General features: G+C 47.0%; 2 protein-coding genes across 2 annotated transcripts; both read left to right on the forward strand.

Moving 5' to 3' along the window:
* Window positions 1–1817: 1817 nt before the first annotated feature.
* Window positions 1818–3710, forward strand: LOC136199601 (zinc finger SWIM domain-containing protein 8 homolog). Its single transcript, XM_065989833.1, has 3 exons — window positions 1818–2144; window positions 2660–3214; window positions 3271–3710. Exons 1-3 carry the CDS (start codon window positions 1943–1945, stop codon window positions 3708–3710), a joined length of 1197 nt encoding a protein of 398 aa, XP_065845905.1. The 5' UTR covers window positions 1818–1942.
* Window positions 3711–5284: 1574 nt separating this feature from the next.
* On the forward strand, window positions 5285–6869 carry LOC136190417 (uncharacterized). The gene is made up of 6 exons (XM_065978565.1): window positions 5285–5414; window positions 5464–5623; window positions 5669–5757; window positions 5810–6299; window positions 6352–6497; window positions 6545–6869. The coding sequence occupies exons 1-6, from the start codon at window positions 5326–5328 to the stop codon at window positions 6855–6857; spliced, it is 1287 nt and encodes a 428-aa protein (XP_065834637.1). The 5' UTR covers window positions 5285–5325; the 3' UTR covers window positions 6858–6869.
* Window positions 6870–12767: the final 5898 nt, after the last annotated feature.

Below are 12767 nucleotides of genomic sequence, written 5' to 3' on the forward strand. Positions count from 1 at the left end.
AACAAGAGAAGATCTTTTAGCAAAGCTGCAAGACTCTCGGTATTCGAGTCCTTTTTATCACTCCGCTTGGGGAGACGACATTCACGACAACTGCGATTACTGCATAGAAGATTACTGTAAACGTTGTTTGAGACAGGGAAAAATCAGTCAAAAACAATTATCTTTGCTTGCGGGACTAGCGTGTAGAATTGACCAAAAAGAAAGAGAAGTTACCCGAAATGAAAGTTACATGGCTACAGCAAACTCTCTATTCCAACTCATCCTTGACGAATGGATTGACCCCCTTCTAAGTTTCAGCGTTCTTATTGTGGTAGGTTGACTGTGCATAGAGAAATGTATATGTATAGGGGCTTATTGTACCTAACCTTTAGGTGTCACACTTAGCATATGACACGAGTGAGACTGACACGGCAGTTTCTTCTGCTAGTAACGGTTTTGCTCTTTTTCCTCGATTTTTTGAAAAGGGAAAGCTTCGGAGAATACGGCGTGTAAGTGCAAGCGGATCAATGCTAATTGAGACGTATGGATTGTAAACGTAATAAGCAATGACTAACAAAGTTATTAAATATGCAGGTGCAAGACGGCGTTTGTACAAAATCTACAAAGCAAAAACAGCAATGCGTCGGAGCATAGCAGAGAACAAGCTATGGATTATTTTCTTCTGCGACCAAACTTGAATGTACTTTGTTGTGATATCATCGCATTGGATTTTCTTATAGAAGCGTTTCCAGACACTTCAATTTGCATGGGTAAACTTTTAGACACTTCCAGCGATAGTTCTGGTTTTTCTGTAGACGATAAGGAAGAAATTAGGCTGTTTCAGCAACTGAAAGAGATGCGTTCTTATAATTTGAGTGATTCAAATAGAAGCGATAGCGACTAATGACGATATGAAATGGTCTGCATGGTTCTCCAACTTGTTCGTGTTTGTTTGTTTATTTGTTGTTGTTTTAGTAGTACGTAGTTTTCTTGGTGCATGCACGTTTTGTATCTATTCTATTCATCTATCTATTCACTTTGCGTTACAGAGACTGTTGAGCTAGTGTGGCCTTATCGCAGTTCAGTGACCGCTAGCGACTGGCAACAAATGCTAGAGAGAAACGGTTTTGCAATTGTTGTCCAAGCTGAAAGTAACATCAACGAAAGTTCTGTCGCCGATTGAGAACATGCAGGCGGAGTAGGTCTAATTAAGTCAGGGTCTGTCTTATTTACTTAATGCACTAGGTTCGATCAATAGGGTCTAATTCAAAGCTGTCCCATGTACTGTATTTCAATGGAGTTCGACTAGCCTTCGTGAAAAATCCTGCCGTTCTGTATTTTGCAAAATGGCAACAAACTCGTCGAAGGCCGTTTCTCCTTTCCGCGGTAAAATGTCGACGAGGAGCCGGCGCGATTTGTCTTCAGTCGTGGTGGACGAATCTCGCAGCATTTCGTACTGCTCTCGAGAGACGAGCCTTTCGGCGAGAAGTCGATCTACGACGGACATGGGGTCAAACACTTCGATGATCGACGGAAGATTGTCAAACACGCGCTCTCCCCATCGTTTGTCCATTCTCTCAGGTTGACCACGACAGCTTTCAAGGTAAGCAACGTTTGGTTCGGCCGGGGAGATTTCGTTACGTCAACCTTCGTCCCTCCCGCGAGAGCAAAACGTAATCCGGGCAAAAAGCCGGTATGTAAATCCTAGATATCTACGGCCGATATCTACAGGTCCTACTCGCAACATGGACGCCGACTTCTTCGCGCCCTTCTTCGTCGAGGACTCCGATCATTACGAAGACGAGGACGACGACAACAGCGGCCTTCTGCCTTTACGAAACGCACGGCACAATTTATCCGACCAAACGGAGTCTGGAAGCGAGTCCGTTGAGTCGTCGACGTTCAGCAGGGTGGATCTCTGGTGCCAACTCTTTACGACGTAGCGCTCAATGTGACCGCTCAAATGCTGCCCTTTGAAGCGGTTGAAATCTTTAGCAATCACGTCCAAAAAGTTCCAGAAAACGTCCAGCTAGCGATCGCGAAGGCAGCTTTTCCCCAAAGGAAAGCTATTATTAGGCGATACGCCCACCTTTCCAGAAATCCGCCCTCTAAACCGCGCTTTCTTGAGGAGCCAGAATGGCAGGTGAAGAACGGCAAGCAAATAGGTACGATTTGTCGCGCTAAAACGAAATCCGTCTTAGCTAGCTAGCTGTGAGTGCGCACGATCTCTTTCTAGAGATTTTCACGTTCAGCGAACCACACCCTCACTTAGTTCATTTCGTTCGTTGGAAAAATATTTTTGAATTCTCCGAGTCTTTTCCTAAATTAAAATAATGAGAAATTTTATGGGAGAGAAAACCCTGACTTTCGGTCTCCTAAATAGAGCAGTTCGTGTACAGTACCAATTACCCTCTTTCTCTTTCTCTTGCTTGCTGCTCTCTCGAGCCAAATTTCTAACTACTGATGCTACGTTGGTGGCCATTGCTTGAACATACTGACGCCTTCCGTATACGTTTTCTGGCTAGCCAAACTACGTATGATTAACGTGCAAGCTACCAGTATCAGATGTGCTTTGGCTAGCCAGAATCGTTTACTTAATAGGAGCTTGAGCGTTAGATTAGAATGCGTCAGTGCACGATGACGTTTCTTTTTAAAAGTCTGTAAGTTTTTGCTGTTTTAGGCTTTGTTGTAGTTGCGGAGGTTTTTGATGATGACCAAAGTAGCGACGCTGCTGCTTTCGTAGAAATCAAATTTGATCGCCGCAAAATCACATCTACGACGTGTTCAGAACACGGCGATCGAGCATGGTGTCCTCACGTTGTGCAAGCTATTTATCATCGCATTGAGTGTCCATCGGACTTTGATTACAGTCCTCCGATATCTTATTCTTTTGAAGGGATTAGCAAAATTCAGCAATTTCAGTTTCTTTGCAGGCTTATGAGTCACTGCAAGCCTCAATTTTTAAGCTTCGTTCAAACTGTTTTGAATGACTTTTTGAAATCAAAAGAAAATTTGCCAGAAGGGCAAGGTTGCATAGATGAAACTGCTGGTGGTGCTATTGGCGTTGAGTCGGAATGGTCTCTTGACGTTGATGGCGCCCTTTCAAAAGTCATTGAAGACCCGATACCTATTACTCTAGTGGGTAGGATTGTTGAGGAAGCTAGGTCAGATTATTCTATTCCGTCATGGCACTGCTCAGTACGAGAAACAAAGGCATGTATTTCTAGCAAGTCAGGTACAATTACAGTAATTCATGACATGTTATGAGTACTGTAGTGGTTTCTTCTCCAGGTAAAAGCCTCTGCAAGAAAAACGAATTTAGCCGCTTCCTTTTCATCACTCGAAAGTTTCTTCGCGAGAAAGACGACGTCGCGTTGTCTTTGCTTTCGAAAATTGCTGACAAGTGGCTTGCATGCTTGGAAAAAAAAAGCTCCTGCAGCGAAAAAGAAAGCAGGTGCTGCAGCGAAAAAGAAAGCAGGTGCTGCAGCGAAAAAGAAAGCAGGTGCTGCAGCGAAAAAGAAAGCAGCTGCTGCAGCGAAAAAGAAAGCAGCTGCTGCAGCGAAAAAGAAAGCAGCTGCTGCAGCGAAAAAGAAAGCAGCTGCTGCAGCGGGAAAAAAAGCAGCAGCTGCAGAGAAAAAGCCAATTGCACAAGAAAGAAAAAGAGCAACGACAGGGGCGCTTTCCGAAGCGTCAACTTCGGCCGTTCATGCCAGTTCACTGCTTGCAGATAAATCGTCAAACGTTTCGTCTTCCTTTGACAGGAACGGTGAGATACTCTCGTCTAGTCTAAGGCAAGCCCATTGCTGCAGCCTTTTAAAACAAGTATTAAGTGATTTTTTGTTGCTAGTTTGCAAAGTTTTCCAGATGAGCTGATAATAGGTTTCCAGTTGGCTGCATTGTGCCCAAAATTTTCTGCTCTACAAAGGAACGTCCTCATCCAGAACACCGAAGAATGGAGTAGGCGCCTAAATGCAGTCATCAGAAGGGGACTAAAATCTACACGTCATTTACGAATAAATGATGCTGATAGAAGACTGTGGAAGAGCTTCAGTAAGTGGAACGGGTTCTCTCATGTTTGCTCTCTGCTCAACAGCGGCGTTGCTGATTTTTTGTGTGACTTTTTGCGACATCCCTTTTCTGCAGAAGTATCGTCTACGGAAGCAATGCGTTGTTTTCTTCAGTACGGAGAATCCGAACGCTTTCTGGAGGACTCGTTTTTGAAAACTATTTGCGTGATGTGCAATGCTCTATTGCATTTCGGCTTCACCGATCATGGCAGGATTTTAGCTGAAATTGCCGCGGTAGGTTATCTTTTAGCAGTAGGCAGTGACCTTAGAATCGATGCCACCGCCTCAAAGTGTAATCAAAACGTGCTAGACGCAATGCGAAAGCTGTGCGTTTTGAAAACCGTTAACCTGTGGCCTCCGGACAAGGACGTTTTGACACCATTGCTGTTATTGTGGCGAATTATTACGAAGTTAGATTCCGCGCTCTGGAACGATAGGTCACTCAGGCTGAATAGAGATAACACCACTTTTTCTTGGATAGTTGCTTTCTCTCTAAAGTGTTTATCTGAAAGCCCAGAAAAAGAGTTTGTAGAAGAAGACGAAATAGAAGATGCCAATGAAGTAAGCGTTAATTTGCATATGTAGACTACTTCGAAATAGAAAGTTTTTTTCACAGATTGGGCAAATGTTGGCGCAGCACGCTGTTATTTCTGACATTATTAGCCACGTCGATGACACTAAAAAAAGCGTTTTAGCAGAGTGGCTTCTTACCAATTTTCATAATCAATCTCTAAGCTCCTCAAGCTCTCTGGTTTTCCTGACTATTTCTCTTCTTGAGTCAAATGTTGTGACGGTAGAAAATCAGAGCTTATCATCACTGGTTCCGCCGACTGTCGCAATTAGCTGGCTTCAAAATCAAAGTCAGCATGTTTGCAAGCTAATGGACGCAACTGTCTTGAACAAGGCTGTTTGTTACAACTCGTTTAGAAGGCTTCACGAGTTTTTTGCCACTTTAAGGTTCGTCTTACTGCGTTGTTGCTTGGACGAGGACGCATTGGTTCAAGCGTTTATTTCGCCCTTTGAACGGTGCCTTTCACATATGGACAAATCTTTTGATAGCAATAGGATTATCCACATGATCATGTGTGCATTGGAAGTTTTGACTGCCCCGCCTCCCCCTGGTGAAACTTCAGCATACTATAGCTTAGATAGCAGAATGGAAGAATTGAAGAATCTATTTACTGATGTAAACTTACCCGAAATTTCGGCAATCTTTGTTTCTGAAAACGATGAAGTGATAGTAAGTACTGACAACGACGTTTGGACACCAGCTGTCAGGATGTTGCTTGAACTTTCGTCTGCAATGCATCGCACAAGATATTTTGCCTTCGGCTTAGGGCGGTCCTCTCATCTTGCTCATGTCCTGAGGTATAGAATTTGAATACAATAGTCACTTCTACGTAATTCGTCGCTTTAGAATTTTACAGCTCGGACGAATAGAACTTGGATTCAGCAAGTTTCTCGCTTTGTGGGAAAAATTTACAGGCGATAGTTGGATTTCAATAGCTGCTCCTGAAATGATTGTGGATCACCTGTTCAGCAACACTAGAGGATTGCCAGATCTGACAGATCCAAATGTAACGTTTTCAGTTGTAAAATCTTATTTGTTCTTATTATCTTAGGTTGAGAGTCTACTGGTCAAAAAAACGTCGTCGTTGCTGGCTGCATTGTCAACGTCTTCGAAGTGGGACAAATTTACCGCGTTACTCAAGTAAATCATTTAACAGACAGTTCGTGCAAGCTGCTAAACGTTTTGTGTTTAGGCGTACAAAAGCCATTACGCCACTGTTTGAATTGGCGCTAAATGGCACAGACCAGTGTACCATTTCTCCTATCCTTCTTTTCTGGCTCGTCGATTGCGTTCCGACAAATTGCACAGTTGAAAATTTACGCAAAAGATATCAATTGTTTATGGCAGCACTTGTTCGATATAAGGCTTTGTTAGCAAGTAGCAGCGAATGGAGAAAAAAGCTTTTAGCAGGGCTGCGGGAGCCTGGTTACTCGTGGATCAAATCTCTTTACAACTACGGTAAATCTCTTTACAACAACGGTAATTCTGTATGTGGCACGGATGCTAGCAACGTAATCAGTCTAAGGCAAGTGACTTTGCTTTCGGGGTTAGCTTGCAAAATTGACCAAGAAGAGAGAAAAGCTTCACACAATGAAGATTACACGGCAACGGTTGATTGTCTATTCCAACTAATCCTTGACGAATGGATAGACCCTCTTCTAAGCTTCAGTGTTCTTATTATGGTAAGGTTGTTTGTGTGAAATAGAGGCATTATGTTCAGCTCAAACTATATAGGTTTCGCATTTGGCATATAACGAAAAAGAAACTGATGAGGCAATTACTCCTTATGGTCTTCAACTTTCTGTTGAAAACTGCGGTAAAGTATTCAAGCTTCAGCAAATACGGCGGAAGACTGCGAAAGGTTCAAATTTAATTGAAAGGTATGGCAACGCCGTTTTAGACAATAAATATTGAATATGGCATGCAGGTGCAAGAAGACTTTTGTTCTAAACCTACAAAACAAGAGCGGAACTGTGATAGAGCATAGAAAAGACGAAACTGCTGAGACTTTGTTACTTCGTCCCAACTCAGAAATACTTCATTCTGATCTTTGTGCACTTCAAGTTCTCATTGAGGCGTTCCCCGATCCTTCAATTTGTATTGACAAACTCTTAGATTTAGTCGTTGGTGGAGGTAGGAAGGAAAGGAGCGCAATTGAACGGTTTCGACAAAGGAAAAGAAAACGTCGTCGAACGGCGTCGTCGTCGTCGTCGTCGTCATCGTCGTCATCGTCGTGGTGATGATGATTAATGAAAGCGGTTACATGACTGTTGATGAAAATTGTTACAGTAGGAACTCCAATTGTTTAGTGGTGGGTGTTTTAATTATTTTGTTTGATACATTATACATGACTGTTGATGATAAAATTGTTACAGTACGAACTCCAATTCAAGTTGTTTAGTGGTGGGTGTTACATTTTTAATTATTGCTTGTTACATTATGCTTACTTTTATGTCATGGTGTTTTGGTACGTTCTTGGCTAAATTAAAGTTTAGTGGCAGCTGTAAAATTTGGAGCAACGCCTGGGAGCGGAGCAAGCCACGGTAAAGCGCGCTAGCTGTATTCAGAGACGCAGAGACGTAAGTCTGTGCGCAAGTCTGCTCTGATAGCGGCGTTGTGATGCCTCGCAGGACAACGTACGGCAGCCCATAAGGCTCGTTTTTGAGTAAGCGAAGCTGGAAAGTTCTAGCACGGCACTGAGTGCCGTGCTAGAACTTTCCGAGTGGGTGAACTGATGGCTTTAGTCTACGGCTCATTAGCGCAAGCTGAAAGTACAGTAGCATCAACGAAAGTTCTGTCGCCGATTGAGAACATGCAGGCGGAGGAGATCTAAGTGCGACTCTGTCTTATTTACTTGATGTACTAGGTTCGATCAATAGGGTCTAATTCAAAGCTGTCCCATGTACTGTATCTCAATGGAGTTCGACTACCCTTCGTGAAAAATCGACTGGTTTTTCCGTCTTGCGTGTTAAGACGAACCAGATACGCGTCACCCGGCGATTCATCTCCTGTTACATTTTGAGCCTCCTGAAACGTCATGTCGTTGCCAAAGGGCTTCAAGAAAACCCTACGAGTAGATTGATCTCCACCGAGTATCGCTTCCACAGTAACAATCCACCCGGGCAGATTATTTCGAGTTGCCGGAAAAGTACCTCGTATGGTAATCTTGAATTCGCCCCCTCCGTCTGTTGATATTTGGTACTCATGCGGATTATATTCGTCCTCAGCCACCCTAAGGCTTGTATCGGGTGATTGTTTGTCATCGAGGAAAATATTGAAATTGCATGCTCTTGTCAGCTGCTCAAAATCATCCTCCGTAGTGATCTTCTCTTCCACGCGAGCATACTTCAACTCGTCGTGATCGCCCAGCTCCTCGCTGACGGCGTCGAAGTGAACGATATTCTTGCAGTCGCCGCTCTTCCCCCAGCACTCCGAGTCCCGATTCCACCATCCGTAGATGACGACGCGACGCTTCCATCGCGGCCCGGCGGCAATGCAGTGCGAATACTTCGACATATCGAACTCGTACCGGCGACGAAAAATCGACGACGTCGCCTCGTAGCGAAACGGCTGTTCGCCCTCGTGCTCGTGCAGCTTTCTCAGCATGCGGAAATAGTGAAGCCAACTGACTTCGAACCGATCGACGTACTGGCCTCGTTCGACTCGCATCGTCCGACGCGTCCACTGACTTTGAAATGTGCGTAGCGTCGTGTCGACGAAGCGACGCCGGCGCGATCGGCGTCGAGACTCTTTGCATTCCTCGAGTCGTCGTCTGGCTTCCTTCATGGTATATCCGCTACTCGCCGGTGCCGTTTATGAGCTCGCTGTTTTGCAGCCTTCGCTTTATAGACAGATGATGCAAGCCCCTGGGCCAGGGGGGACTATCGTTTTCCCCCGTAGTATGACCATTACACAATCGTACCCCACCCTCCTCCACGTCTTGTGATTTCGTCTCCTTTCTGTTTGTAAGGGTAAATAGGCTGGATGCGGTCAGATGCGCACGTATAGTATCGATTGTGCAATACTAGCGTCACGTAACAGATAACGAGCAGATTTGCTCTGCGAAAGACTGGCGGATCTTTTTGGTCGACCTTTTGCACCGGCCCCGCCTCTTCACGTGAGCGCGGGGTTATGACCCCTCGCGAAGAAACAATTGGTTTTATTTTAGGCTACACGTACTGTACTTCTTCTCCTAATCTTTGGTGCTGAAACAAACATACGTCTGTGCTGAAACTATGTGTAGCTTAGCTAGACTTGACCTCCCGGATCAGTTGTACACCGCTTCGACCAGGACGCGACCGACAGTACGGTGTTTTCCTCGTCAATCGTCGATTGCATGCACAAACCGAACTCGAGCGCAGACGGCAGGTGTGCATCCTTCAATAGAGACGCGGCCAAGGGCCCCCTTTCCCTGGTCAAGCTTTCCGCAGTCGTTCTGACGCCTCCAGCATACGTGGACTTCTCCGTTGCATGGCTTAAAACGCCGTCAGCAATGGTACGAGTTCAACGCCACATGCTAATGACGATCGCTGAGTAGATTGCATGGGTATCCCCCGGGGGCCCCCACCCTAGCTCTCCTCCTCCTCCTCCCCTCTCCCTCCCCCTCGATCCCTCATCGTCTGTCTGTTCATTCGGGGGTCGGGCGCACCTCGACGTCTAAGCTCTGTTTTTGCGTGAACGATCGCGCAATACATATAGTTCCGTTCGCGTGTTAGTACACTACCAAAATTTTTGTGCGTCGGGGAAAATATGCGAGGTTGTTTGCTTTGAATACGCCCCTCACGTGGGGCACGTCGACTTCCACGCTTTGGGTCGTCGACGTACAGCGGTGCCATCGAAAAACAACAACAACAATAACAACAAAACTGCAAGACAAGTACTGAAGTCAGGCGACGGTGGCCGGTGTAATGGACACGCGAGGAAAGCCATTTGGTTCGATGAAATATTTGTTCCAGTACAAGAGAGCCTTACTGAGCGTGTTTGCCATGCTCTCTCCGTACTTTAGTTCGAAAACGCAGTTTTGCAAATCTGTTGGGGGTTGACAAAAGACTGCCGTGGCTGGGCTCGCTGGTTTCTCGGCGTTGTCAACGATCGTGAGAAAGAATTCGGGATACTTGCACGACTTTATGGCGATGGGATAACCACCCTCCAACACTGGCTTATCCTTACTGTTCATCATGTCGACGAGGATGTAAAACTGGGCGCAAGCTTCCGTCGGTTTGACGCCGAACACCGCTTGGCGCGTTCCATTGTTTTCGTCGCCAATGCCAAGCGCCTCGCCGGAGGCTGCACCAGGGGTGGGAGGGGGTTTATCGGGAGGGGGTTTATCGCCGAAGATGATGTTCACCTTGATTCCGTTACCGTAGCTTTCCTTTGAGCAGTCCTCACACGAACCGAATTTGTGCAGGGTCCACGGTTCCGTAGTATCAGCGCCGATTTGTCTCGTCTTCAGCCAGCTGAAAATGTAGAATTGCGTCTTCCATGGAACGGCAATGCTGATGTCGTACAGGCTCGAATCAAAGTTCACGCCCCAGCCGCAATATTTGAACGCCTTGGCGTCTGGTCCGGAGCCTTGCCACTTCTCGAAGCTCCTTTGCATTCTTCCGTACGAGCGTTGTCCGAGAATCAGGCGGTCGACTTCTCGATCACCGACCATAATGGGGGGGTCCTTGTCTAACCAATTGAGACACTGGAGAAGAGAGCGAAGCAGCATGCTGAGAATTGTGCGCTAGCAGGTGCCGGTGCCTTCAAATATAGACGGCAGCGCGGGACAGTTTTTAGGGGGCTTAGGGACGATTCCCCGTCTCCTATGACCCTTGATTGGTCCTTTTAACGGTATGCATCCAGTTCGTGTGCGGCGGATCGAGTGGGAGTGCATGCAAAGGGCACCCTGATCCTTCATGAACGAATTTGCAAATCCTCACTACACGTACCGTGCCAGGCTGATGCAAGAGCAAGCAAACCGGTTTGTGGAACTGTCATCTTCCCTATTGGTATCATTCTACGATTGTGGTCTCCTTCTCGCGGTCCCTCCTACACTATTCGCACACGCGCACGTACGCATGCTATCTCGGTTGTCTAAGGGTAAACATGAAGCTGGATGCGGTTAAATGCGGGCTAGTACAGTAGTAGATTGAGCAATACACTAGCGCTTGAGAAACTATAGACGGTGCAGAGGACCTGTAGTGGCCCCTCCCTTTCACGTGAGCACAAGGTTATGACTTCGAAGAAATAATTTATTTTCACGCTAAGTCCCCTTCGTTGGTGCTGAAACTATGCAAATGCTATCGTATCCATCTAGGGTGACTAATTGTTCATTACCCGTCCAATACAAGTTGGCGTCATCGAGCATCTCCGATTGTTGTTTTCCATGTATTAGATGAAAAACGTAGTTGACAGGGTAGTGCAGATTGTTTCCCTGCGGTCGACGGAACACCGGCTTGAATGTAGGGCCATCGATCGCCATAAGGTAACCTCCCGGATCAGCTGACATAACGGCAACGGGCAAACCTTTCAGCCGACAAGACGCCGCCGTATTCGCCACGTCGACGAGAATATAGAATTGCGAGCTGCCTTTCGTCCGATCAGCATTGTAACAAGCGCGGCACTCCGCATCGTTCCCGATTCCGATGCCGAGCAACTGGCCCGAAAGACCGAGTTCGATATTGACCGGCTTTCCTCGATCAGTCATCGAGCCCGTGCACGAACCGAACTCGTGCAGATACCAAGGAGGCTTCTTCGATAGAGGCGAGACCCCCATTTCTCCTTTCCCGATCGTTAGCGAGTCGTTGATGCGCAACCCGTGAATCGCACCGTAATCGTCGAAGTTTCGGCGGCATATTTTCTGTCTCACCCAACTATACATACAGACTTCTCGTTCGCTCTGAACGACGACAGCTATGCTGAAGTGATACGAGTCCGAGTCGAACTTGACGCTGCACGTGCAGTATTGAAACGGTTTCGCGCCGTCGAACATCGCGTGTCGACGCCAATTCTTTCGCAGTTTCTCGTACTGGCGGCGTTGGAGAGTGAGAACGTCGACGTCTCGACTACCGATGAGGATTTTCCGCTGCGCCTCGGTCGAGACGCCGCGGATGCACGAGGGGCAAAGGAACATGGTGGTATCGCTTCGTAGATTGGTCGCGTACGAATCCTTTCGCTAAAAACATAGCGGCCCACGGGGGGAAAAAGACCCCGCCTCCAAACCGGTCTCAGAATGATCTCATCTCCCCCGGAATCCTCGTGATCGAAAGCCGGTTACGCACACGTCGTCGTTTACGCTCTGTTTCGTGTAAACAAAACGGGAAAGCGCCTATAGTAATCGCGCGTACTACAAGTTCGACTACTGCACTGGGGTTTTTTTTATTCGAATACACCGTGACAGACAATAGTTGGGGTGCAACGTTCGGTTACGCCCCTTGAGAACATGCCGGCATGCAGTGGCTGAAAATCAGGGAGACGGCACGATAGATACTTTCGAATATTTAGCATCAGGTTTAACTTGGTGTCCAGCCAACGTGTACAAGGAGGCATTACTGAACGTATTTGCCACTTGCTGTCCGTGCTCGAGCTTGAAAACGCAGTTATGCTCCTTCAAGTCTCCATCCGACGGACGAAAGAAGACCTTCGTATCGTCGCTGGTATCGATCGTGAGATAGACGTAGGGAGGCTCCTTGGACATGATGGCAATGGGGTAGCCCTTCAACGACGTCTTGTCCTTGTACGACATGTCGACGAGGACGTGAAACTGGGCGCACGTTTTTTCCGGGTCGGCGCCGTACGCTGCCTTGTACGTCCCGTCGTCGTTTTGCGGGCCGACGCCGAACGCCGTGCCGGCGTCGAAGATGATGTTCACCGCGATTCCTCTGCCGTAGGTCTCGTTCGTGCAGTCGACGCACGAACCGAAGTCGTGCAAATCCCACTCCTCCTCCTCCTTCTCACGATCCATGAAAGCCAGAGGGCTCTTTTCGGTCGGCATCGTCTCGCTCTGGTTTTTCTTGTGAGCACGAAGCCAACTGTAGACGTACGTCTGTCCCTGCCATTTGACGGCAATGCTCACTTTGTATCGGGTCGAGTCGAACCACACGCCCCAGCTTCGATATGTGAATGGTTTGCGGTGCGAACAGGAGCGAGATTTTGCCTTGTACTCC

Source organism: Oscarella lobularis, chromosome 1 (genome assembly GCF_947507565.1).
Source record: "Oscarella lobularis chromosome 1, ooOscLobu1.1, whole genome shotgun sequence".
Classification (NCBI taxonomy): Eukaryota; Metazoa; Porifera; class Homoscleromorpha; order Homosclerophorida; family Oscarellidae; genus Oscarella; species Oscarella lobularis.